This window comes from Astatotilapia calliptera, chromosome 15 (assembly GCF_964374335.1).
Source record: "Astatotilapia calliptera chromosome 15, fAstCal68.1, whole genome shotgun sequence".
NCBI lineage: Eukaryota > Metazoa > Chordata > Actinopteri > Cichliformes > Cichlidae > Astatotilapia > Astatotilapia calliptera.
Window position 1 is genome coordinate 25,488,730 of NC_137436.1, and position 27,686 is coordinate 25,516,415.

General features: G+C 42.8%; 1 protein-coding gene across 5 annotated transcripts; it reads right to left on the reverse strand.

The window, feature by feature from the left end:
- Positions 1-2,876: 2,876 nt before the first annotated feature.
- Positions 2,877-27,384, reverse strand: LOC113037530 (sorting nexin-14-like). 5 transcript variants are annotated; one of them, XM_026194742.2, is made up of 29 exons: positions 26,899-27,384; positions 25,109-25,229; positions 24,917-24,990; positions 22,644-22,722; positions 22,505-22,548; positions 22,319-22,406; positions 21,593-21,677; positions 21,296-21,452; positions 20,827-20,902; positions 20,484-20,528; positions 17,996-18,085; positions 17,394-17,508; positions 17,002-17,157; positions 15,326-15,450; positions 14,573-14,631; positions 14,234-14,257; positions 13,099-13,231; positions 12,821-13,007; positions 12,553-12,636; positions 12,162-12,262; positions 11,794-11,902; positions 10,476-10,516; positions 9,357-9,473; positions 8,567-8,681; positions 7,847-8,011; positions 6,846-6,941; positions 5,749-5,840; positions 5,075-5,131; positions 2,877-3,035 (listed from the first exon to the last, which is right to left on the reverse strand). In XM_026194742.2, the coding sequence occupies exons 1-29, from the start codon at positions 27,033-27,035 to the stop codon at positions 3,006-3,008; spliced, it is 2,802 nt and encodes a 933-aa protein (XP_026050527.1). In that variant the 5' UTR covers positions 27,036-27,384; the 3' UTR covers positions 2,877-3,005. The 5 variants fall into 5 exon arrangements, with proteins under 5 accessions (XP_026050527.1, XP_026050524.1, XP_080145951.1 ...); XM_026194739.2 differs by having other exon boundaries at positions 14,234-14,275; XM_080289825.1 differs by having other exon boundaries at positions 2,877-3,032; positions 14,234-14,305.
- Between the last annotated feature and the right edge of the window lie 302 nt (positions 27,385-27,686).

Below are 27,686 nucleotides of genomic sequence, written 5' to 3' on the forward strand. Positions count from 1 at the left end.
TCAGGATGTCCAAAAAACTCGCTGAAAAGCCTTCAGCTAATCCAAAATGCTGCAGCAAGAGTACTTCCTGTTACTTTACACATTAGTCATGCAGAAAACTGAAAGGTATTGTTGAAATTGCACTTCATTTTGTTATATTAAGATATGTCAGAGATTAAATATTCTATATCAAAGTCTTTGCACCAACAGAAAAAGGAGTTTCACTGGTTCAGCCTGCCTGAGATTAAAGTGAGCCACTTTTAAACGCACTAAAGAGTGTTTTCATCATGTGGGATTGAAGCTGTGAAAGGGTGTCCTATCCCTGCTGTCACAGGCAACAGCTGGGATAAACCGCTGACAGGTGTGTGACAGGTGTATGTCACAGGACTTGTGAAAAAGTGTGTTTTAGTTGCCAAAGAGAAAAATTAATTAACAACCAGCTAAAATCTTCATAAGCTTTTAGGGGTTCAGAACTTTTAAACTCACGAAACAAGGGTTTAATAACAGCTGGTTTACAGTGTCATGTCTATAACCCCATCTCAGACTTTAAATTCAGTTTCATGTTGCCTTTCCTGTTTTTCTGTTTGGATACTTGGCACTGTGGGGTTTCCTTTCACGTCTCTGTATCTAAATGCTCCAACTTGCAGATAAATTTTCTTTCAAGGAAAGTCAAGCCAAGTTTCCACATCTTTGGGAATTTTAGGCCTTTGAAGTGTGGAAGCTGGCAGAAATGGTTGTTTAATTTCAAAATGAAATATGTAAAAACAGTAAACGGATAATTGTGGCCTTCAAATCTATGTGTTGCACAGATGTTTCCACTCAACTTTAAGTAGTTTACAAACCCTTAAAGAGCTCAGCGACGTCTTTTCACTGCAGTGATTGAGTATTTAACTTTCTTACTACATGCATGAAAGATGGTAAATTTAACATTAAGCTGTTGAAATAAACTCAGATTCCTCTGTGCAGATTAAAAAGAAATGATTTGAAAGGCGAATTGAATGTTTGCAAGGGTTAAAGATGAAAGTGTCAGCAGCAGTAAAGTGAATTTCATACAGTTCGGTTGGTTTACGCCGTCCTGACTCGGAGTTTATGCAAAGCTCTGGAGTGATTTAGCTTTGTTAATTGAATTTGTGACAGAGCACAAATGCTGCCTGCTTGCTCTTCCCTTTTAATAATAATAATAAAAAAATAAAAAAATAAAAATCGGTCCTGCAAAATGTTTAAATTGCTTTATCTGCAGTATTTGAACTCAACTATCACATGACGTCACAATTCTGCATAAAAACAAAAATGGTCAAAATCAGAAAAGCTGAAATAAGCAAAGCTAAAACCTCTACAGATCATGTCTCAATGGTAAATATGAAGCTAGAGCTAATAAAACCACACCTGTGATGATGGATGAATTGCATATACTACATATTTAAACAGGATTTTGGATTCAAGTTAAAAGTTTTAAAAGTGTTTACATTATACTGAGCCATTTAAAGTATTACTGAAAGCTACAACACATGTAAAAGTATTTTGTAAATTTGCCAGTTTTCTCATAATCTTTCCTTAGTTTTAATTTTTCTTTCAAAATCTACATTTGTCATAAATTTGTTTTTTTTCCCTAATGAAACTGCCTATTTTGTCACGGAAATGTTACATTTTCCACATTTTTTTTTCCTTTTGTCTCCGTTTAGCATGAGTATTTAAGGAAGATTTTACTGCCAGCCCTTTAATTTTGCCCCTAAAACAAAAAAATCAAAGATGTGCAAAGACTGTTTTTAGGGTAGAAAATAGGCTGTGCCATTTCCCTCATGTCTTTTTTTGTCCTGTAGCAGAGTTCAGGAAATTCCTGTGGCTGTCAGGACTTCTCTCATTTTCCTTTTTAACCAGAGCTTCCCAGCGATACCCTAAACAAGGCCTCCTCTGTGTCAGGGATCTCTCAAACAACGCTCGCTGCCTGCTAATGTTGGAAGCACCTTATTAGTCGCTGCACTGAACATCTACTTAGCTGGCTCCGGCCTGCACCAGGACAAGCTGCCAAAGGCTGGAAAACAAGCTCATTAAAACCGCAGAACTGCTCTCTGTCTGCGTTCTTTGAGAGTGCAGCCGACAATGAAACACACTCAGGACAGGTTTTATGTTTCTTTTTACTTTTGGAGAACCCCTGAAAGGAGCTTTCAGGGATTCTCCGAACTCATGTTGGTCTGTTTGTGGTCCTCTAACTGTAAACTCATACAGACAGGATGATAATCACCACTCTTTGATTGCCAGCCAGAATGTTTCCAGTAACTGTTTCTTATCTAAGGAGTGTTATTTGAAGGTCCACCCACAGATGGAAAAAAAAACAAAAAAAACGAACTCTGTTGCTTAATTCTTGTATTCGTTGACCTTGTTTTTATGGAAATTCTGACTCACTTTGGCACATTTTTGTGCATTAGAAGTCTTCACAGAGCTTGTTTTTCTCTCTGCATGCAATAATGTAATAAATAACTTTATTACAGAATCCATCACTTTTATGTTGTTTGCACATATATTTGTTTGTCCAGATGGTTTTGTCTTCTTCCGTTTGCACACAGAAATCGGAAACAGGAAAAAGTCTGAACTATCCTAAAGTTATACCTTATGGCTTCCTGCAGCTTACAACAACTTGGCAGTTCACGGTCCGTAGAGACTGGAAACTAGCCAGTTTGTAGCTGAGGTTTGAACTCCTAACACAGATCAACTGAAACTAGCTGGGTTTGAAAGAGAGCAAGGTAGCTTGTTTCAGTGTGAAACAGACCAAGCAAGCCTTTCATTACAGTTCAGCTAAAGCAGAAGTGAAAATATGTGAAGCTGAGCTGGGATGAAGCAGCAAAAAGTTCTGATGAGCAGATGAGCTCCTTGGTGTTTGCAGAGAAGACGACTGGCAGTGTGATATCAATAAATATCTCTTTATTAGTGCATTAATGTACATCGGAATGCAGAGATGGTCTCAGAGCCTTTGGAAATATTCTGACAGTATTGCACATTCCAGCATGGAGTTCGGTTCCTCGTCCGGGTCACACGATGAACGCCTCCTTCGCCCCCTGCTGAGGAGGAAACAGAAAACACCTGTGAGGTCACATTCGAGTGTTTGAGAGAACGAGGCCCGCCCGATCTGTGACAATCTAAAATATCACAGCATTCAGGGTTAGGACCGAGGTCGGCATGACGAAGAAGTGTGTTATTGTGGAAAGCATGAAAGCACAGTTGTGTCATGTGCTCACGGAAAACTAGCTGGGGTGTGGATGTCCACATGGACCCTCACGCTAACTCTCTGATGATGAAATTTACTGGCTTGAGGAGATTTGGAGGAGGTAGCTGGGGAGAGGGAGGTGTGGGCGTGTGAGCTGCATGTGAGCTGTGGTTTCTCACAGAGAGAAAGTTCCAGGCTCTCGGCTGCATCTGAATCCCGCTGAACTAACTCTGCCTATGTTACTAGCTTTAAAGACGCTTTACAACAAAGAAGGAAGAACAACAACAACAACAACAAAAATCAGGGCTGATGGAAGCATTTCGTTTTTCGTTTCACTTGCTTGGGACATGGAGGAAAGATGCTAACTAAACGTAGCATTAACTGAAGAGCTGCTTCAGGTGAAACCAGCCTGAATCCCTTATCACCTGGTTTCCCGTCACAGCTGCAGTGAAAGGAGATGCGTTTCTCTGCTCACAATGTGAAATTAGTCTGGCTTTAAAGTAAAATGAACAGTTATGAGAAGCTGATTTTATAAGCAACAAAATCAATGTTTGGGGGATGAAAAACAAAATAAAGCCTGATCGTGACACAATAAATCATCCATTAATTTTCTTTGATTTATCCAGGTCTGGGCAGCCTAAGCAGAGAAGCCCAGATCTCCCTGTCCCCGGGCACCTCCTCCAGTTTATTTGGGGAAACACTAAGGCATTCCCAGGACAGCCCAAGAGATATAATCTCTCCAGCATGTCCTGATGGGATGTGCCTGGAAAACCTCATCTAGGAAACCCCCAGAGGCATCCTTGTCAGATGCCCAAACCACTCTCAAATGACTGAACTCCTTACCCTCTCTCTAATACCTGATCTGATCTCCTGCAGGAAATCTTTCTAAAGGTACGAGATCGCCTACTTAAGTAGAGAGATCCTTGGCGCTACTGATGCTCACGATGGTGCATTATGTGCTAGTTGCTATGTGTTTGTGTCCCAGTGTCAGCCGACTGAAACATAACATGTTGGGCATTTTTTCCCTCCTGCATCCTCGCTCTTTGTTGTGGTCAGGTTTCTATGGAAGCAGACAACAGTTTATACCAGTTTCCTCCACATGTATCTGCAACATCCTGGTTCCTTTGGTCACTACTCAATCCTTTTATCTCAATCATCATGTTTTAATAACGATAAGTCAAATTAAAATTCAGTTTAATGCATAGCTTTGCTATCTGTAGGTTTTCTCTGCTTATTCACACTCAGCTGCAGAAATCTGCAGCCTCAGTTTGACTATCACGACATTGATTCATCAGAACAAATCCACTCAGTCGTTCATCATCGTTAATTAGATATTGATTCGAGCATCATAAACTGCTAAATGAGCACTAAGCACTTAGTGTAGATGCCAACAGGAGCCTCCACATCTGTAGCCAGCAGCACTAATGGTTAGCAGACTCACTGAGAATCTGAGCTGCTTACAACAATTTATTTCCTGTCTAAGCAACAAATCTGCTCACTAACACACAAAATAAGTCCAGCATTCCCTAAGTATCCATTAAATGCCTTCAAATGTATTTCCATCACTACGTGGATGACAGGATAAAAAAAATGCAGTTAAAGATTGCACAATGAGGATCTGCTGTTAAAACTGTATTTTCAAGATGCACAGATGTCTGTCGGTGAAGGTCAAACAGACCTTTTTGCTTTTGCAGACCACGTGCACTTAAATGTGCAGTAAAACATCTGTTTTGACCAGGAAAAAAAACTCATGTTTGGAAATGCACACGTGCACATACAGTGAACTCCTGAACAGGTCTTTTCCTGCCTGATATATTCTGAGAATGGCGTCTTATCTTAACTTCCAGCTCATCCTGTTTTATTTCTTTACATTCCCCACTGTCAGCTGTTTACCTTGCTGAGTTCAGGAAAAAGCTCCAGCACGGCGATGTCCAGCAGGACGTACGTCATCTGAGGAAGAGAAATGATCAGGCCAGTTAGAGTCAGAGGGGAAACGTTAATCTCCTCTGACTGTTCATTGTGCCAGTAAGACAAAGTGAAAACATACAGGAAGTATGTCAGTACTGAAAGTTAACATCCAAACACTCCTGATTTCAGATATTAATTTATCTTATAGTTCAGAAAACATGCATTTTAGTCTTTCTGCTCACTCAAACATCACCATTGGCAAGAGCAGCAAATTATCCCTGAGTCATAAACCAGTGATGACTCAGTTTAATGTAAACTCAGCCTGAGAGGATCCCTGAGAAATAATTTAGCGGTGTTTAAGTACAATGTGAGTGGGAAGAGCTGCACAGTGATGAGCTGAAAACAGGACAGGCTCAACTGAAAGTCATCGGCTTGCATCCTCAGAGTGTGGCATTAAGCAAGTACTGGCGTGTGTGTGTGTGTGTGTGTGTGTGTGTGTGTGTGTGTGTGTGTGTGTGTGTGTGTGTGTGTGTGTGTGTGCGCGCGCTTTATAAAAGACCCTAACATTACATTACACATCACCGTTGAACCTGCCTGAACATACAGGAAGCTCTCGTAAATGCTGAGCTGAACCGTGGATTAGGAGAACGACTGTTTACCTGCTTGTTGAGCAACGGCTGCTGAAAACTGTCAAACAGCAGCTGGATACCTTCATACTTCGACTCCTCGCCAATGCACTTCACCACAAAGTCTGAAATCGAAGCACATCGTCCAGCTTTATTAAGCCATGAGTATGTGAAGCATGCAGATTTATTGAGTTTGACCCGAAACCTGTTAAAAATACACAGCAAAGACCAGGACTGTTTGTCTATAAGATCAGAGTAGAAGAGTTGGAGGACAGTCGGCAGAGACACTCTTCAAACTTCCAAGCCCTTTGTGACTGTGTGTTTTATGAAGTGCTAGGCTAATACAAGTTATTCTTTATTACACTGGAAACTCTTGTCTGAGCAGAGCAACCTGGAACTGCAGTCCAGAACTTTAGATGTAAGAAACAAAATACTCAAATTGATAACAGGAAGGAGATAAAGTGGCGCTCTCGTTTCCAGGTTGTAGTTAAAGCAGCTACGTTCTGTGCAGGAATCCAGCTGTAAGAAAACCTCTGTGTCTTTAAAAGCAGATGAATCTCTTCCGTACCGTGAATGACAAAAGGAAAAGCATCACGGACAATGCCAGTGTTTAAACTGGGACTTTAGATCCAGTATGACTGGCAAACTGGGAAGTGAGAACACCTCAAAGGTCTTGTGGTTTCATTTCCACTTTTACTTTTAAAGTCACAGATCAAAAGAAACTGCCTGCACGCTCACAGCTAACTAAATGTTATTACCCCCTTTAAATCAGATTTGTGACGTGTTTAAAACAGGCTCTGAGATGTTCACTGGCACTTTAGAAGAGTCGGATTTTAACACGGATACAGTAACATACTTTATTATCTTTATTGATGTTCTGATATGATAGGGTATACTGCGATGTTGTGCTGATATGCACAGCCATTATTAATTATAATGTCTCCGAGTGAGCAGATAAACTTTGAGCACAGCTTCGGGTCAGAGTTTTGAAGCTGGAAGTTCAGGATGTGACGTCATAAACCGGCGTGGCCTGGTCTGCAGAGACAGCCTCACTGAATACTTCAACGTGAAACATACCAGGAGATGATTATTGATTATTAATGATTACTGTGACTGAACTAAAACCCGACCTGGCAGGTACTTCATCATCTCCTCGAACGTCTGCTTGGCTCTGGCTTGTTTGGCCTCTGCTGTTCGTTCCTCGCTGCTTTCACAGAAGACGGCGTCTGCAGAAATGAACAGGAACAAATCACAGAGTTAATGTTTCCTCCTTTGTTTTTGGAAACTGAAACATCTGCACAGAAGCAGAGATTTTCTGTAGGGTCACACAAGATGAATCATCTTCAAAAACAAGTTTTTTTGTCCAATTAAAAGGTGCTTCGTTCTCTGCATCAACACATTGACACATCGCTGCTGATCACGTGTGCCGAGTGCTCCGATTTCACCTCAGCTGAAGATTTGTTAAGAAGTTCAGTGGCATCAACCGAACGCACTGCCTAGAGGCAGTGGGTTTGGTGAGGAATTGACAATTCCCAGAAATTCAATTTCCTGGCAGGAATGTAATGATGGCAGCATGCTGGAAGCTGTCTGGGCACACCTGAGGAGATGGGAGATCTGCCAAACCTAAATCAGATGCAGCTTCTGAGATTTATGTGCAGTTATAACCTTCTCTCTGATTAGCCTTTTGAGCCCTTTGCAGGATGAGGAAGGATAAAAGGAATCATTCTGGAATAAAAAAAAAACAACCCTTTGATGTACTAACTGCAGGTTTATATTGCTGACAGGATTCAGATCTGCATTTTTATGATTTGAACGTTAATAAAATACTCAGACTCTCTTTTCTTTCCGGTTCACTCACTGTTGACTCAAATCCTGAGCTCGATAAGTTTAACTCCTACCAGCTCAGATCAAGGAACAGCTATCGTGGTGATGCAGGAGCTTAAAATGATGCTCAGGTTGAGTCGTGAGGCTTTTTTTTGTGTAACATTTAAAAAGCAGGAAAAGACCTTTCCACATACTGACGCTTCTTTTGGGGTCATAAACAATCCGAACACCTTGGAAATCATCTTAAAAGCAGCGATACTGAGGCCGGAAATAAGAAAAGACTTTATCGGTGCGGGTGGCGTCCTACCTCGGAGCTGGGTGATGAGGGAGACCACGCGGTGCTCCTGAAGGATCTGCTCCAGTTTCAACTGCATGTACTGATCCATGTAGGCTTCGAATGTGCTCTTCAACAAGATCCTCCCAGCAGACAGAATGTGATGCAGCCAGTCCGGCATGCGAAACACCACCCGGCCTGCGAGTTCAAACACCAAGACGGATACAGACAGTCAGGCCCGAATCAGTTCAAGAAACACAGATCGAAACATCTCAGAGGCTTTAGGTGACCAATCTAAAGTCTTCTAATCATAACAGGTCTGCGCGTTCAAAGCAAAATCTCTGCTTAAAGAAACGAAAGTAAAAAGAGCTTCGGTGGGACAAGTTAGCACGATGGCTGCTTTCTAAGCTAAACTGTGGGTCTGTGATTAATGCAAGTGTCTTCATCCCTGCTTTGATTATCAGTACAACGTGTATCATGTTACCATTAAAGGCCACAGTATCTGCTGCAGGAGGAGTGAAACGTAGAAAGGAAATCATTGGATGCTTTCCTGCAGTAATTTTTCCCTCAAATGTTCTGACTGCAAGAAATTCCAGCTTCCAGCATTTCCACATGTGTGCGATTTGGTCCCGTCATCGTCGTGTTTCTGACTTCGGTTACTTACACGGACACTGTGACAGAGGCTGTACAGACTTCCTGTAAAGCTGTGATCTTGCCTTTAGAGGCTGCTAACGGCTCCTCGGGCTCACTCACCGACATACATCATGTAGTCGTACATGCCGTCCACAGTGAACGTCTCTGCGAAGAAGTTGGGGTTGTGCTTCCTCTCCGACAGGTTGCCGTTGTTCTTGAACAGGTTGCTAACGAGCTGCAGGACAACGAGCACATACCGTTACCTCGTAACGATTAAAATGCTCGACGTAATTTAAAACACGAAGAAATATTGAAAAAAACAAGGCTAAGCTACAGACGAGTACCTGCAGAGGATCTTTAGTTCATAACACACAGGAGACAAAGTCTTGAACAATCAGGCCCCATCTTATCCTAGTGACCCCACAATACCGTGTTACTTTCATAGAGCATATACTTCAAAATAGAATGGGACACAGAACCTTCAGTTTTCAGGCTCCCATCTTGGATTCAGGAGACACAATCTGTACTTTTGAGATTAGGATTAAACTTTCCTTTTCACCGGTTGCGGCAAGTGGCCGCCCCTCCCTGAGCCTGGTTCTCCTTGAGGTTTCTTCCTGTTAAAAGGGAGTTTTTCCTTCCCACTGTGGCCAAAGTCCTTGCTCATGGGGGGTCCTATGATTGTTGGGATTTTCTCCATATGTACTATTGTAGGGTCTACCTTACAATAAGACCTTGAGGTGACTGTTGTTGTGATTTGGTGCTGTATAAAAAAAACTGAATTGACTGATTATATCTTCTTTTCTTTGAACCAGGCTTCTACAAGTATTCATGACTAAATGCCAGGATATGACTGAGGCTCAGACATGGCGTTAAAGCTTCCATATGCATTTATAGGACAGATGTTTATTACCTTCTTGTTCCCCGCTGTGGGGCTGATGATGGTCAGCTCGGGCCGGCTCGGTTTGGGTTTGGGAGACTCGCACGAGTTGACGAAGGACTGAAGGAACCGCTCCAGGTTCTGTCCTCTCTGCAAAACACACGTCAGCAAGTTTCACAACATGTGCAACATATCTGCAGAAAGTCTATTATAGCTTATCACCTACTATCATTAAAGCCGCTGATATTGAGATTGTGGAGTGTTTACAAGTATTTAGGGATTTTTCTAGACCGTAAACTGTGTTTTGAACCTCATGCTGATGCCACTAAGTTCACCAAACACTGTTCTTTTTACGGAAAATGAGATCTTTTATCTGAAATGTTGTCCTTATTTTACAGGAGTTTTATAGGATGTTTGTCGTATCGGTTCCTGAAATTCTTCTCACGATTTTCTCAACACAATTTTTTTTTTTTTTTTTTTTTTAACTGAAACAGTTGTTTTACTTGAAGATATTTCCCACTCATTTGCTCGAGATTCATTACATATTCATTTATTATTCATGTATGGTGGGACACAGCAAAATTTGTGTGTCACAAAAAAATAGAAAAAGTTCAAGCCCTCCCCCCAGGTCAGACTTTTTAAGCTTACAGCTATATACACTGCCAACCAAGACAACCATAACCAAAATACATCTCCGTCCTTGAATGTACAAGAAAGCTCTACTCTGTGGGTAAATTCCACCTTAAATGAAATGTGAATTTGTCCTAGAGGTCGGGTCAGCTGCATGACACCAGATGTCATTGATCACAGACTGTTTGTGGGGTTTGGCATGTTTCCGGCTGTTTCTGTATATCTGTGTGTATATTCCCAATGCTTGTGACTGCCTGCGACTCTAGAGGTTAGACAAAACGAATCGTGAGTAATTTTGCTTTCTGGTTTTGGCTCACAGTGAAATTCTGGGTCTGCAGAGGGAAATATCAGCTTACCAATAAGACGTGGCTTTTAAAGGTGGGACACAGAGAAGCTGCACTTTCACACGCTTCTAAAATCACTCCAGATAACGGGAGACGTTTGCTTCATTAACTGAGATAATGCCTTCGCAAAGTCAAAAGAAAAACAGAGAAGATCCCCGGCTCAGGAAGAGATACTCACCTCCTTTATCAGCTTTCCAGGAACAGACTTGAAGATTTTTCCTGTAGAAAAAAACCAAAACACTTTAGTCACAAACCGAACACAGAAAGATGGCGGCAGCGAGCGCTGAATGAAAAATTATGATATTTGCTCCCATAGTAACATTAACTGCTTTATACAGATTACAATGCAGAAGCACTGATGTTAACAGTGCACAAATTCAATTAATACAAAAGCATGACACGGCCACTGACACCAATGCTATTTACTTATTTCATCACTTTCTTAAGTCAGTCTGAGTTTTATACAAATGTTTCACAATAAAATTATTTTAAAAGAAAAAAGTAATAATGAGAGATTTTAATTTGCAAAAGAAAATGTTGAGTAAAGACAGACATGATGGCATCACTGTCTGATTATTAATCACACGAAGTAGAAAAAGGTCAGGCGTGTTCATTGTGAGTAAAAGTCAGTGAGTACAAGCTGATTAAACCCCATTTACCAGTAAACCAGCAGCTACCGCCAGCTTTCAAGGTAGAGTGCTTTGTTACTTCATGCAAGAGATGACTTCAGTCATGGCGTTGAGCCATCCATCCACAATGTCAGTTTGAATTTGAACCAGAGTAACCGACAGTGACTGTCTTATTTCTTTAGTGGGAGAAGATGAACTCTCTTAGACTGCACGTGTGCAAGACATGCAGCACAAAGTCTTCATTTTGACTTCATACTCATGCTGCTTTGCAACATTAAATAATGGAGCAGCTTCCTCCGAAGGGTGGCTGGCCTCTCCCTTAGAGATAGGGTGAGAAGTTCGGCCATCCGGGAGGGGCTCAGAGTAGAGCAGCTGCTGCTCCACATCGAAAGGAGCCAGCTGAGGTGGTTCGGGCATCTGACAAGGATGCCCCCTGGGCGCCTCCTGGGTGAGGTGTTCCAAGCATGTCCCACCGGGAGGAGGCCCCGGGGCAGACCCAGGACACGCTGGAGAGATTATATCTCTCGGCTGGCCTGGGAACGCCTTGGTATTCCCCAGGATAAGCTGGAGGAGGTGGCTGGGGAGAGGGAGGTCTGGGCCTCTTTGCTTAGGCTGCTGCCCCCGCGACCCGGCCCCGGACAAAGCGGATGAAGATGGATGTTAGCTACCATTCTCAGATTGCAGTTTCTGGCGGTGGTCGTTCTGCTCTGCAGCTGTGGCGAGATCAATGTAGTGACACATGGACCAGGTCTCCACCGGCTACAGGTGAGCTAAAAGCACCCTTTATTAGCGCAGCTACTCTGAAATAGTCACATAAAAAAAAACCCCAAAAAAACAGAGGGCATGTGTGATGCGTTGGTTACGTACCCAGGTTGACATCGGGCAGCATCCTGTCCAGGAACTGATGCTCCACAAGAGGAGACAGGAAGTCGAACAGCAGCTGGCTGTTGCTGAGCTCCGGATGCTGTAGGAGAGCCTGCGCACAAACACAAAGAGCCAAGAGTCAGACTGATGCTCACCTCTCAAATAAAGACTTACAGAAAAATACAACAAGCCCTCAAAGTCATCAGGCCAAGCAGCGGTGGATAGACTAACTGATAACTTTACTGCTTCTCTTAGGTTTGTTTTTCTGGGGGCGAGATGCTTTATAGACTAAGAGAACCTGCATATGGAATAAAGAGTCTACAGCAGCCGTACTTCATTAGCTTCTTTAATGCTCCTCAAACTTCCAATACCTGCAAATATTTCTCAAATTCTTCCCTTTTAGATAGGAGGAACTCGTAGTTCTTTGGTCCGATGATTCTTTTGGATGGAAGCTGTGCATCTTCAAATGGGCCTGAGAACAAAGTCAAGCGGGGGGAAAACGGGGTAAAATACCAACAGCTGAAATATAACACGGTCATTTGATAAAGTGAGGTAGGTACATAGACTGTATACGAAGAAAGGACATAGCCAGCCTGTGGTTTGTGGAATCCTTTAACATTAAAACCAGATGCAAGAGCCATCACAGAGTCTCCATCTGTTGGCCATTACAAAGAACTTCACTTTCCACTTTTACCTTTCAGCCCTTTTTCAGCAGAGTCCATCTCTTATATACAGTCTCTGGTTTTGTAAACACTGTATTACCGTGGAATTCGGTGAGTTTTGACTCCAGGACGTAGAACTCCATGTACTTCCTTTGCACCAACCACTTGTCTGCTTCGTGATCAGCTAAAGTAGACGAGAGCAAAAGCCATTACCTCATCTGACTGATGAGTCACTGAGTCTGGGCTACCTCACAGGACTATTTCTGATTATATAACAAACAAATGTCTGCTCTGAGCAAATAAAACCTCATTAAAGGTTATTTTCCTACAAACATCTTCAGGTTCGTCCTTCCTCTCCGCTTGCTCACCGTTCTTTTTGTCGTTGCGCTCGACGTGGATGGAGAAGACTAGGATCCGCTCCTTCTTGATGTCGTCGTCGTAGAAGTCGATGTAGGGGATGGTGATACTCCAGGCCAGAAGGTTCCTCTGGGGTTCAGGTGGGATGGCCGGCTCGTCGGGGGAGTCGTCTTCCATCACAACTGTGGCCTCCTCCACCTTCAGGACGGACAGAGGAGACTCACAACTAAGACATCGAGCACCGATGTGGAAAAACCATCGATCTATATTTAAACGCCGCTGCACTCACCATATCGTCGTCGACGTCATTCATGGCGCTGGACGGCAGTAAGGCGCCCTCCATGGTCGTGCTCTTAAACACGCCTTTGATTTTACTGCCAATTCCTCTGATACCGAACGACTCCCCTCTTTTGGACGTGTTTCTAAAGATAACAGAATATTTCATCTCGTTTCTCTGGACTCCATTTACTGCAGGACAAATTCACACGGAGGATTTCTCTGTGCGCTAGGACGTGTAAGTAAAATGTAATCAGAATACAATGATCTGCAAATCATGTCAAACTCGTATGAAGTTAAGTACAAAAGAGCACTTTGCTGAATCACCGTTCCGTTAACAGCACTCGGTCTGCGCTTGGAAACTTGATAAACACTCTTTAGACTCAACAGCTCAGTTTGCTTTCATAGCACTCCAGATGTTTTCATATCTGGACTCAAACTTAAATCATCATAAACTTCCCGCGGTCTCGCTCTCCTTTACTTCTCTAAAGCGTCTTCATACACGATCATCTTAGTAATTAACTTCTTCTTTTAACCATTACACGATTTTTCCAGCCTGTGCCAGAATTTTTTTTAAAGATATGTCATTAGATTTTGGGTTTGTATCTTTTTTATGTAACACAGGTTTGAAATGACTTGCAGAGGAGTGCATTCTTTTTTCATCATTATATTATCATTATTATTGACAGTTCTTTGCCCTCAATTCTTTGGAAACGTGTTGTGTGGTGCACAAGTCATGCAGCAGGCATGAACTAAGAAAGGACAGCCAGCATCAGCATGTCTGTACTTCTTCCTCAAGAATTTTGTATTTAGTAGGACATCTGGGGAAAATCTGTTTGCCTTTCTAGCACTAAACGCACGACTGCTGAGTCCTGAATCAAGAACAGTGACTAAAAACGAAAAATCAGTGTCAGGCAAAAATGCAAATGCGATGCAAAGACTCAGTGCTGCTCATCCGACCACAAGGAGAAATTCTAATGACTCTCCAGCATCTTTATTCCATCTTCTCAAGCAGGAAGTTAAAATCGCTGAGCGAGCATCACGCAAACAAATCTGCGGTCAGCAGTGCTCTATCCGCATGCATCGTACCGTGTGCTGTTTGCAGGCAGTTTCAGTGCAGACGAGCAACATGCTGCTCGAGTGCTTACCTGGTCTCGTCCCAGCTGAAGCTTCTGGAATAAGAAGCGCATCTAAAGACGGGCGTTTGGACAAAAGACAACCTCAAAGAAATAAACATGAGCACAGTGAGCTGCTCTGATTGTGTGCTGCCTCACAGTGAAAGGTTTACGGTGGTCACTGCGAACACAACGCTCAAAATGAGGAGGAACAAACCAAATTACTCGGACATGTTTGTGTTTATGCACGTGTTGACAAATTTGTGTTTTCAGAATAAATGCTTCCCCCCCACCCCTTTCATTGTTACTTTTTTTTTAAAATTTTAAACACCTATCAAAATAAACACGTGAAGTTTAGTGCAAATCACAAACCTGCTGACTTTCGAGCTCCTCGCTGGAGACTCCACCCCCTTCAGCAGGTGTCTGAAGTACTGCACGGAGAAGAGAAAAAGGTACATAAGTAGTGACTAATATGAGATTCTGAAAGTCCTGAGAAATGTACGATGGAGTGTGATCAAAATATTTCAGAGAAAAGGAGAAGAGCAGTCAAATTTAAATCGGGTACGTTTTTGGACAAATTGGTGAAAAAGAATCTGTAAATAATCCTGTAAAAAAGTATTTTAAGTGTAACAAATAGAAGTCAGATCAACTTCCTCTTCATTTATATAACTTACAGCTTCGTGTATATATAGCTATTACCTCAACACTGTTAATGAATAAGAAATTAAACTCACTAACGGCTCCAGAATTCTATTCTTGGACTCTAGAGTAACTTTGCATGATTCATAGTTCAGAATAATCTTTATGTGTCACACACTGGACCTTGGATGCAGAGCCTTAGTTAATATGATAAAAAACTTTTTAGGTCCATGTGTTTGAGCTGATTCTTCTGATTTCTCCTGATTGGCTGCCCCTCACAAACGTAACGTCAACCATATTAGGGATATCGGCTCTTAAGCTGAGAGTATGGAGGAGGCTGGGCTTTTGGCTCAGGTTAACCCGTGCACCTATGACAAAGTGGAACAAACAAGGCAGCTAGCAGCTGAAGCACAAACTGGTGACCTTGTGATGTTGTGCTTTGATGTGCTGCGTTTGTGTGGGTCAGTCTGGTTGCAGAGGTCTTACCTCATCGCTGTGACAGAATATGGGCGTGAAGACTCTTTCCAGTAGAGACAGGACATGCTCGTACGCCTCAAACAGGCAGCGCATCTGCTGCAGCTTCACCACCTCAGTGTACGGACCTTTGGCGACTGACAGAGAACACGAGCTGATGTCACTGCGTGCTTCCGCTTACTGAGTTACAGAGCTTAGAGAACATGCTATATACATAGGTAACACAGGCACGTCAAACACCATCGTAACAGTCATGTTTCACAGTTTCTATGAACTGAATTTTGGATCAGATTAAACCTGAGCGGCTGTTTTCCAACAGCGTCCACACGTACAAGGTTCCAAAATCTTTATGCGCACGAAGCACAAACAGATTTTTTTTTCTTTGTAAGAATAACCAGAACGTGTGCAAAACACAGAAGATAAACAGAAATATTTAAAGTGTCCAACTCCGTAAACACAGGATTTAACTAAATATATACCAACACTTCAGCCGTCATTGTGTACTCTTGCACAGACTTGTAAATACCAACTAGTCTTCAATTCTCTCATATTTAATACTTTCTCTTCTTTTTTCCTATTATTATTATTATTATTATTATTATTATTATTATTATTATTATTATTATTATTATGCTGCTAAATTCTGTTATTTTCTTCTTAATATAACTGCACACTCTCTACATGCTCATGTAAAGCTGAGGAGCACAAGCCAAAGAATTTCATTATGATAAATGTGGCTACACTGTTTATCTGTACGTGACAATAAAACTTGAAACTTGAGATATCCCCACAGGCTAACAGGGGAGAATGTGCATGAAAACACAGTCAGTGCACACAGCTGATGCAATGAGCTTACACTCCCAGAAACTGAGTGCCAGAAGAGTTTGCATGGCCAGCAGTGTATACGGTCAATAATCAGAGCTAATGATCGAAACAAAATATTAATATTAAAATATTTCAGTTTAAACTGATGCAAACACCAGCTGTGGATCCATAAGCTGTGAAATGAAACACCATCTTCACCAGCGCAGGTTCAGGGGGTCTCACGATGTTCGATATCAAACACCATTTGGATGAAAATGGAGCCACGATGCAAACAAAACTTTCCATCTTCGCCCTGCTGCTGTCGGGAAAATCTCACACAATCAGTCACCTGAGTTATAATAACAATGGTGATAAATGTGATGGCCCCACATATGGCACCGACTGGCTGGTGTTTAGACCTGTAATCGTGCTCATTGGACCACTTTTGGACCACGCTTATTTAACCAAGAAACAACAATGCTATGTAAACTGGCCAACGCAGTGAATTTGCAATAATTTAGTAGTTTTTGGTGACCTTTTCTTTTTCTTTTTTTTTTTTTTAGGTCAAATCAGTGACAGTTTGTTACTGGATTTAAAAAAAAAAAAAAAAAAAAAAAAAAAAAAAACTTGTGTAGAATTGGACATTAATCGCTTCCAAAACACTCTGTATCAAGAAATTTGATGGAATTTGAAGAATATTTCATAAGAAAATTCACAATTAAATTTTCAGAAATGTGAATGAAATCGTTCACAATCTGCCGCTTGCAGTTACAGAGCATCATACAACACAGCTCATCTCTGAGCTTTCACATTTAGCTTCAGGTCAGGTGACAGGTGTTAAAGCCTAAAGGCGAGGTAACGATCATGCAAACAGCAACTCTCACCGTTCCTTATCTCTTCTACGATGAACGGGTCGAAGCTGATCTTGTCGATGCTCTCCTCGAGGCAGTACGTCTCGTACATGTGCACCACCTCGCCGTGCAAATGCAGCAGCTCAGAGTCGCTCAGTTCCGGACGAAGGATCTTATCGTTAAGCTCCTCTGGGGGAAAAAAAGTTTTATATAGTCAGTCCGACACATTTATATAACAGGCTCCAACAGGGACCTCACTGCATGTCTTAGAACTCATAATAATGATAAAAAAAAAACAAAAAAACTTTATTAATCAAGTTACAAACTGCTTGACAGAGAAACATTTTCATGCTTGCTGCATGTAAGTGGAGCAAAACTGTTTACAGGATGAGCTGTATGAGGAGATCAAATGTATGGACTCCTACCGACGGCGAGGCAGAACTGCAGCACATGCACGGCTCCTTCCTGCTTCAGGAAGTTCATGAAACGAAAGAGGAGATCCTGCTGCTCCCTGATCTCTTTCAGCTCCAGCTTCAGCACCTGTAGCACCACACAGGGAGGGTCAGACAAGCTTCAAAAATAAATCTGCGCCACATTCACACTGTGTGGAAACTGATCAGAAAATTTTTTTTTTTTTATAAATCACTACATGTTTATACAACTTATAAATAACACCTTACACCAGCCTCCAGACCTCAAATTAGACCCTCGATTATTATTCAGGCTAAGAACAAAAGGGGATCATGTTTTAGGGATCAACGTTGTGGCTATTTACCATATAAGGTTTATTATTATTGTTATTAGAAACACCAGTTCAGTAAATGTATATACACTTGAATTTACTTATTACATTTATGAAGTTGGGAAAGCACTGTTTAAGTTGACTTAAATTGCTTTAAATAGAAACAATTCCCAGCTCTATCAGGAGAAGTGTGATCAGACCTTCATTCTTAGTTTGAGCTGCTGAAGTCACAGCAGTCTGGAGGAAAAGCTTTTCTCCTGCCCTGTCGCACTCTGAGGTACTTACAGACGGCTTCTGGCTTCTGATTTGATGCGTTTCTTCGTATTTCTGTAAAAATGGAACCAGTGGAGACGGAGGCTCTGTGGCTGGCTCCGGCTGGACAGGACAGATTCAAAGAGGCCATTAATTCAGAACACTTGACTACAATTAAATTAATTGATTTGAGTATAAACGAGTGAAAAAAAAAAAAAAAAAAAAGACTCTTCATCTTTAATGTGTTTGTTTTCCATGCTGGACACATTGTATGTTATAGGTCCACTGTGCAGGATTTAGATCACCTACTGGCTGGACTCAGGTCTGATGTTTAGAGCTTTGTTCATAACGGTAAACCTCAACGCGGAGCTTATAAAGGAGCTGACAGGCTGAAGTGAAAGGTTTTGGTTTCAAATCCGGGGACCAGGAGGCATACAGTGCTGCCAGGGCCAACCTGAGAAGAGGCATCAAGACTGCCAAGCAGCAGCACAGGAGGCGTATCGAGGCCAGGTTTGAGAACAACACCCAGGTTTGAGAACAACACAAACCCAAGGCAGGTCTGGGAGGGCATCAGGGCTATCACGGACTACAAAAGGAGAACACCATCACCCTCAGCCGACAGTTCTACTCTGGCTGAGGATTTAAATCTCTTTTATGCCCGTTTTGACAGGGAGAACACCGACCCTGTCCTGTCCCCTCTCCCCTCAACCGACCCTGCTCCAGTCCTGAGCACTCATGAGCTGATGCGTGTGTTCCGGAGCACTAACACCAGGAAGGCGGCCGGGCCAGATGGAGTGCTGGGACGGGTGCTAAAAGACGGTGCTGCGGAACTGGCGGATGTCTTCACCTCTATATATATATATATAACACCTCGTTGTCCTGTTCACTGGTACCATCCTGTTTCAAAGCAGCAACCATCGTTCCCATCCCAAAACAGTCAAATGTCACAGGTCTGAACGATTTCAGACCTGTGGCACTCACCCCCATTCCCGCCAAATGCCTGGAGAGACTGGTCATCAAACACATCAGAGCTGCTTTTCCACCATCCCTGGACTCGTACCAGTTTGCATACAGGGAGAACCGGTCAACTGAGGATGCGATCGCCACAGTGCTGCACACATTACTGGAGCACCTGGAACACAGGAACACCTATGCATGGCTCCTCTTTGTAGACTACAGCTCGGCTTTTAATACCATCCGGCCATATAAACTCCGTCCCAAACTCCACCAACTGGGACTTAACTCCTCTCTGTGCAACTGGATTGTGGACTTCCTCACTAACCGTAGACAGAGTGTCAGAGTGGGTAAGAACACCTCTTCCACCCTTGTGGTCAACACCGGTGCCCCTCAGGGGTGTGTTCTGAGCCCTCTGCTATACACTCTCTTCACCCATGACTGTATTTCCTCCTGCGCGTCCAATCTCATTGTTAAGTTTGCAGATGACACCACAGTGCTCGGACTTATATCCAACAACGATGAGACAAACTACAGGACAGAGGTGCAACAACTAGAGTCATGGTGCCACGACAATAACTTGGTCTTAAACACCAAAAAGACCAAGGAGATCATTGTAGATTTCCGGAGGAAGGGTCATAACAACCATCTGCCTCTCTTCATCGGCAGTGAGGCGGTGGAGAGGGTGAGCAGTTTTAAATTCTTTGGGGTAACTGTGACCAAGGACCTGTCCTGGGGCAACCATATCACCTCAGTTGCACGGAAAGCCCAACAGCGCCTCTACTACCTGAGGAGACTGCGGAGCGCACACATTCCCAGATCTCTGATGTTGAACTTCTACAACTGTGCCATCAGCAGCGTTCTGACGTATGGATTTCTAGTGTGGTTCCCCAGCTGCACCAAGGCCGATCAGCAAGCACTCCAGCGGGTGGTGAAAGAAGCTGGCAGAATTATTGGAATAAGTCTGCCAGAGATTAGTAATATCTTCCCCACTCGCTGTCTGAGACGGGTGCACAGTATTCTGCGGGACCAACATCACCCTGCGCGCCACCTTTTCCACCTGCTGCCCTCAGGGAGAAGGTACAGGTCTATACAGGCCAGAACATCCAGACTGGCCAACAGCCTGTATCCACAGGCTGTGAGGCTCCTGAACTCTCTGCCCCCCTCTCATGGACAATAACCATATCCAACTTCTTAATAGCACTGAACTTACTTGTCAGGTTCTCATGTTTACTTGTCATGTTCTCATGTTGTTGCTAAGGATTGTCTTATTGCACTGGAGTCACACTGGGTTAAATATTTACACTTGGGTTTTAAGCGGTATTTATTATTTTCTTCATTATTTTATTTACGGGTTGTACGGAAGCCCCAAATGCAATTTCATTGTTCTCTGACAATGACAATAAATAAATAAATACTAAATACTAATTCAGCTGGAGATAACTGGATTAAAATGAGCCTCCTGAATCTACACTGTGACACGGTCTCTCATAGCAATGTCGGCTCTCCTCCACACTTGACCTTTAAATTTTGTGGGGCGCAGATAAAAGGAAGGCGGTTCACTTACTGGAGTATCATCAACAAATAGAAGCACCATGAGGTTCACTGTATCCTGAAAAGGAGGAGAAACAGGACATGATGTAAAAAAAGTTTTATACTGTCACAGCGTTTCATCATCACATTAGGATTCATATTGTATAAAACATTTATAATTTCACCAATTTAACAGATAATCTTGATTAATTTTGTTTTAATTTAATATATTTTTATGTGATTGAGAAAATGCAGTTCAACAGTTCAAAACACTGAACTGATTTGGGGATTTTACGTACACATATTTGTTTTGTTTTTTTTAAATCAAACTCTGATGCACCAAAGATACAGACCAACGCGATCATGTGGCTACTTACAGGGTCGGCCATGAAGTCCATGGTTGGTAGGATGACGGATCCAGCCATCACCTCCCGCAGCAGCAGAGCCAGAGACCTGCACCACATGAAGCAAAAACCAAAGCTCAGAAATTTATCAGAAACTCTGCCTGAGACTCCCGCGATGCATTAAAGTCGTATAAGAACACCTAACGAGGCAAGAGAGAAGGTTTATGGTTTTTTAGATCCAACCGACTTGGAACTTGATGGACAGATTAGAACATTTGAAGGTATCTGAGAAGAAACCAGCTGCAAACCAACTTCAGATAAGTGGAAGAAATCGATGGATGGCTGGAAACTGGACTGAAAATCTCCTGTTCAGAGTTTGAGAGCTACAATGGAAATCTAAGAGAAAGAACAGAAATCGTCTCTGTACGGCGCAACGATGAAGGTGTGAAAATATCAAAAAGTCTCAGATGCAGAAAAACACTTCATTCGGTCGTCTCTGTACCTGCAGTCTGTGGCTTTGGGAGGCATGACATAGGGAAACAGCATCTCCGTGAGCTTCCTCAGGTACAGCAGCTCGTCTCTCCGGCTGTGCAGAGCGACGTGGAGGTCGGCGCCATATTCGTCCAGAGCCGCCTGCTGCAGGCCGTCAACAGTCTTCACTACAAACAGACATAAATATTAGGGTGCAACCCTGCACCGAGTGAACCCCACGCCACACAACCACAGCCAGCATGCTTCCCACAGACGACTGAATATAACACGCATATTAGAAATGAAGCACGAGCGGACACGTGCATACCTCTTTGGTGGGCTTTTGCAATAATTTCAATGTGCTTCATCGCAGCTTTCATCACTTTGTCTGCAAACACAGCAGGGATATCAATCTGCCAACAGTGAGAAACACACAAAAAGTAACGATTAACACAAAAATCATCAAAAATAGGCACCAGACACGGCGGGTGGCAATCATTAAAAACAGCACTGCATTCGATCCGTTTGAGATTTGGAACATGTTTCTGAACGGAAATCTGAGTAATCCAGTTGATTTAATTTCACTGCAGCAAACAGAAAACTGACAGTCGGCTCCAGGAGAGTTCACTGACACTTCCAACAAAATAGAGCCAAACAAGCTTTGTTACTAAATATATTATTAATTATTATCTTTATTATCATTATTATTATGTAGCATTTTACTATATAGATTATTTTTTTCCTGTCTTTCAGCTCGGCTATAATCAAATAAACTTCACACGTTACCTGTAATTGGATAAGTAATTAAAACAAAGCTGATTAGTTTAAGGCCCGAGGAATTACAGCGAGGAATTATACTTCTGTTTATTTCTAAAAATCAACCACATAAACAATGTCATAAAAACTTGTGGCTTTGGAAACACATTGAAGGTTTTTTTTAATATTATTTCATACTATTTATAAACTGGATTTCACTCTAAACCAGCTGCTGATCTCATTTTCAGTGGAGCAAATCTGTAATCCTCACAGTTTGTTTTGTGAGAAAGAACATCACCTTCTGAGCTCGGCGGACAAGCACCGACGCGAAGAAGCGAAAAGTCATCCTCAGTTCATCCAAACACGCCTCGTCATCTGTGATGTCTCTGAAACCAGAGGCGGCAGTTTAAAAAAAAAAAAAAAAAGAAACACAAACGTCTTTACCAGTACATGGGTAAAAACATGCTTTGAGCTGTCCTCCTACCTGTACCAGGGGTACACAAAGTTCTCAAGGACTAACTCGAACACCTGCGAGGGGGGGGCAGTAGAGAGGTCAGAGAGGACCACATAATCACATCTGGATGTTTCACTTAAGCACATGTCCAGCTGTTGAGCTGAGGTACCTCTGCTACTGAGGCGTCCACCTTTGAATGAACCTTCAGGTCCAACCATGGCTGATAGTTTTCTAGGAGCAGTGTCGGCCTGCAGTTAATGAAAGAAAGTCAGTCAGGTTTATGATTGATTGTTTCGTCTGTTTGCAGGATTTTTACAAAAAGACTGATGGAGCTGCACGAATCTTTGCTCAGTTGTGGGGATTGTTCTGATCTTTGAAGTTGATCCGGTGGGGGAGGTGTGGGATGCCAGATCAGGCGCCTCCTTCCAGCCCTCCTCTCTGCTCTCTCCTATCTTGTCTCTTTTGTCTAAATTCTCTCTATCACCTTTTCTATTCCTTTGAAGAAGTCAGGCTCCATAAATATTAAGGAGGTAAATATTACTTCTCAGTTGCAGTGAATTGATAGAAGAAAATAAATTGTAGAAAACTAAACAGAAGAAAGTAGAAGAGAAATAACAATTTAACATAAACCAGTGACACACCCCGGGGCCTGATCAACCCTGGCAGGGCCTTCTTAGATGAGGGTGTCTAGTGATAATGGCAAAAACACCCGATGAATCCAAGGTCCACTACTGATCGAGATGATTTTAATATGATCATCTCGATCAGATCTCTTAATCCCTAAACCAGGAAGGAAAAAAATGGTAGAATAGCTTGGGATAAAAGAGCGAAACACCCTGTGAAGTTGAGGCACACAACGATGTGTCCCGCTGGTTAACTTTCTGGGATGCCTTTCCTCATAACAGCCGTCCCTCAAGACTTTCTTACGGAAATAGGAAAAAAGAAAACATAAATAGGAAAAAAAAACTGATTTCCAAAAGCACAAGGGATATGTTTCTGGGGAGACAATAACCTGACGGACCAGTTGCAGGAACCAAAATATGCTAAGAATTGCGCTGGGAGACACTTAAAAGAAGTGGAGGATCTATCGATTTTGTGAGGAGAGAAAAGATGAGAGGTAAGTGTGTTAGCCTGACTATTAGCCTAAAAATCCATCATCATTATTATACGAATCATGATAAAACACACCTATCATATTTTGGGTTCCTGCAACTGGTCCGTCGGGTTATTGTCTCCCCAGAAACACTTCCCTTGTGTTTTTTCCTATTTCTGTTTTGTTTTTTCTATTTCTGTTGTGTTTTGTGTGCTTTTGCAGCATTTTTCTTATTGCTGGTGTTTTCTTAAGTGGCATTCCGTTTGGCCTCTCAGGGTCACCGTACTTTCTCCATTTGAAGCAATGCACTATCAGGGATTGTAACATCTAGTCCTTTTACTGAATCTGTCAGGACAAGCAAGGCATGCAGTGGCTGCCTTGTCAGATCTAAAAATAGGCATAAATTAAAATGTACCAAAGTAAAGCGACCTCTCTCCTTTCATCTCAGACAGCGCTGTCATAAAACTCCTCACCTGTTGATTAACAAATGCATCCAGGCTTTAAATCGCTGCCATCTTGTGGCAGCAGTCAGCAATTGTTGTTGAAAGCTTCTTAAAAATCGCATAGAATTTGTTTAAAGGGCGTGTCCATCTCCCATCAACAATCACTGGAGCTGGGCAAGCGGAGAGGCCAGAAGCCTGTTTCTGGCGGTTTGCACATGCATTGTGGAAAAATCTGACAGCAGTAAACTGATAAGAGACCAGCGTGCGTGACAAGGTGTCAGTGGCTGTACTTTCACTGCTCTGAGTGTAGTCACGGCCAGCAATCCATAACAGTAGTTATAACTTACAATTCTTCAGCCAGGAAGGAGTGCAGAAAGGTGAACATATCCATGTAGAGCCCAGACAGGCGGCACAAACTGTATGTTAATATCTAATCAAATGTATTTAGTTAAATTGGTACATAAATAAATTGCAGAGGAATTGAGGTACAGTTATCATCTGGCTTATTCTGAGGTTTGAAAAATGATGGTTATCTTCTCAGTTTAACCAGTCAGTGTCAAGCCCCACACAGGAATTTACAAGTGGAGGTTTTCATGTTGTGAATGCATTTAAAGATGTTGCCAGATTTCTAAAAATAACAATAACAATAGTTGAGAACTATTACCTCTTCTCTGCAGTTTGATTTACTTTGAAACATCTCAGAGCTCAGCCATCTCTGCGAAGCTCTCGAAAAAATCCACAAATAAAGTTTGATTATTTGATCGTGAAGTGCGTTTCCTTGATTAAGACCAAATCTTTTCTGCTGTTAACCAATCAGCCGACAGTACTGTTAATCTTTCAGACTAACACCGTCTGTTAAACATTTTCTAGTCTGAACATGTGGGGTCAGAGGTCAGGTGAACGTACCGGTGACGCTTGCATTTGACCTTCCCGCACACGGCACAGCTGTGACCCAGAGGAAACAGTTCCTGCTCCCGTTGCTGTGCAAAGGAAGAGAAACATCAGTCAGTAAAGATGTACACTTCATCACAGAAAACCTGTCTGTGTGCAGAAATCATCATTCAGTCAGAGCCTCTCAGGTAAAGGTGTGTGCCTCACTCTGCTCCTGGGCTTCGCGGTGAACAGGACGCTGGGAAGGAGAGTCTCTGGTCTGAGGGAGCAGTAGAAAGTGGCAAAACCAGCCAGGAGCGACCAGAACACCATCAGGATGTGAATATACCTGCAGGGAGAGCATTACACAGACTCTCCATGTGAATGAGGAGATGAACTAGGGCACCACCTAGCCACCTGAGCTACAGGGGTGGCTGTAGCTCAGGTGGCAGAGCAGGTCAGCCACTAACCTGAAGGTCAGTGGTTCGATCCCAGGCTGCCTCCTGGCGGCATGCCAAATGTCCTTAGGCAAGATACTAACCCCGTGTTTGCCTACTGGTGGTGGTCAGAGGGCCCGGTGGCGCCAGTGTCCGGCAGCCTCGCCTCTGTCAGTGCGCCCCAGGGCAGCTGTGGCTACAATGTAGCTTGCCATCGCCAGTGTGTGAATGTGTGTGTGAATGGGTGAATGACTGAATGTAGTGTGAAGCGCTTTGGGGTCCTTAGGGACTAGAAAAGCGCTATACAAATGCAGGCCATTTACCACCTAGTGTTCACTCCCTGTGAACTGCAGCAATGGACGTGATTTCCACAGACAAAGGGTCATATATTCTATTTCAGGCAAGTAAAGAAAAAGTGAGGTTTTTGATAGTTTCAGCTTAAAAATCTGAAAAACAAAAACATGGCAAAGGAACAAAAGTAGAAACTGGTTCTAGCTTTTATTTTGCATAATTTATGTGTGACAGAGCAAACTCATGCTTCCCATTGTAAATATCCATGTAATTTAGAACAAACATCTGAGGCAGAGTAGCTCCACCCATCTGCTGTTCAAACCTTCTGTTTATGAGGGGACAGCCAATCAGAACAAAGCTGGCTTAAAAGTGGAGCTTAAACAGCTTGTTTTAGATACACCTTGAACCAAGGGGCTGCATTAAGGCCCAGTATAAGACAGACTCATACAAAACTATTTCATTAGAGTCCAAGAATAAAAAGACAGCTGAGTTCAAGCTGAAAGTGGGAGAGTTGAAGATGTTAACATTTTCTATGGGAGTGACCAGGATGGAAATGGAAAGAATATAAATGAGTCGATCAGAGGTACAGCTCAGAGCTGCCAGGCAGGTGGAAAAGAACAAGACCTCAGAGGAGATTCATGGATGTAATGAAGGAGTACAGGCAGAGGGTTGACAGAGGAGGATGCTGGGATAGGGTGAGATGAAGGCAGATGGTCCACTGTGACGACCTCTAAAGAAGATTTGTACCCAACAGGGGTTTTACTAGTTTACAGTGGACCTTTGAGGGGGACGCTGTACACCTAAGCATGACTGGACTGCATTTAGTTTAGGCAAAGAGTGTATGTTACCTGGCTTTGCCGATGCCTGTGCACTTCCCATTTTACTTTTTGGTCATTTCTAAGAAAAACTTAAGCAAATTAAATCTGATTTTTCTTTGGAGGAAACCCATAACCAAAAAAGGCAGATACACAGGAAAGACCTGCCTAATAAACTGCCACCTGTGGTGTTTGAGGAAATTTCAAGTGTCAAGATTTTGTGAAATAAAGTATGCCGAATTTGCCTTTGGCACCTCTTTGTTTGTTCTGTGACTTCTGTTGTACAGATATATGTCGGGGAGGTGCTCTGACAGAGAACAAAGCTTAAAAACTAAATATTCTCAGGCAGGTTCTGCCCTGCGCCTGCTCCTTGGTCTACTGACTGACCAGGTGCAGGTCACAGTGCTACACACGAACCGCCTGACACTTTGCACGTCGGTGAATCTTCCAGGTGAATGGGGTCATGTGAGCTCACCTGTTGAGCAGCACCGTTAGCGCGAGCATAGACACCAGGACGAAGCAGGTGAGCGGATACTGACGGCCGGCTTCCCGCAGGACGTGCACTTTAAGCCGCCGCTTCACGTCCTCCACACACGTTAGTATTCCCGCCATCCGGTCAGAGCAGCGGCAGCTCGGACATGACCAGAAACAGCCGGGCACGGCTCGGGCCTGATCCGGACTTTCTCCCGCACAGCTTGACAGTACACGGCTGACCCTCTGGGTGTCGCGGGCATTAGCCTGAACGTAGCGCTTAGCGTCAGAGCCGTGACAGCCACAAAACAGGCTCCGTGGCACGAGCCGAGGCTGCTGCGCACTCTGCTCCCGAACAAAATCCACTCTCTTCACTTTATAAAGTTTTCACTTCGTGGTTTCAGAATAATTTCCGACGTCTGACACACTTCCTCAACAGATGGAAAGAGTTGTAATCGCACCGCGAGTTGCCAGGTCTATGGAAAAACGTAAAAATTATCGGTACCCGCCTCTTTAAAGGCTCTCTGATGGGCGCATGACCAGCAGATAAACACGTTTCAAGCACAGTCAGCTGAAGCTGAGGGTGGGATTTTTCCACTTGATACGTCAGTAAACAGGGATTACTATTTATTTTATTTACGTGTGTACAAAGAAGTGTCCTTTAAAGTGTAAACAATAAAGAAATATCAGATTCATCTAGTTACTTTGATTTTAGGACAGTCGGAATTTTATTTTTTGATATTAGCATTACTTATCTTTTTTTTTAGTTTAAATGTCAAAATTAGATAATAA

Excerpts from the sequence above, each read along its gene's own strand:
- LOC113037530 (XM_080289824.1), bottom strand. The coding sequence starts at position 27,035 with ATGGCGGGAATACTAACGTGTGTGGAGGACGTGAAGCGGCGGCTTAAA. Across the intron at positions 17,158-17,393 it reads GCAGTTCTGCCTCGCCGTCG|AGGAGCTTAACGATAAGATC; the intron begins GTAGGAGTCCAT and ends TTTTTCCCCCAG. Across the intron at positions 5,132-5,748 it reads AGCCGTTGCTCAACAAGCAG|ATGACGTACGTCCTGCTGGA; the intron begins GTAAACAGTCGT and ends TCTCTTCCTCAG.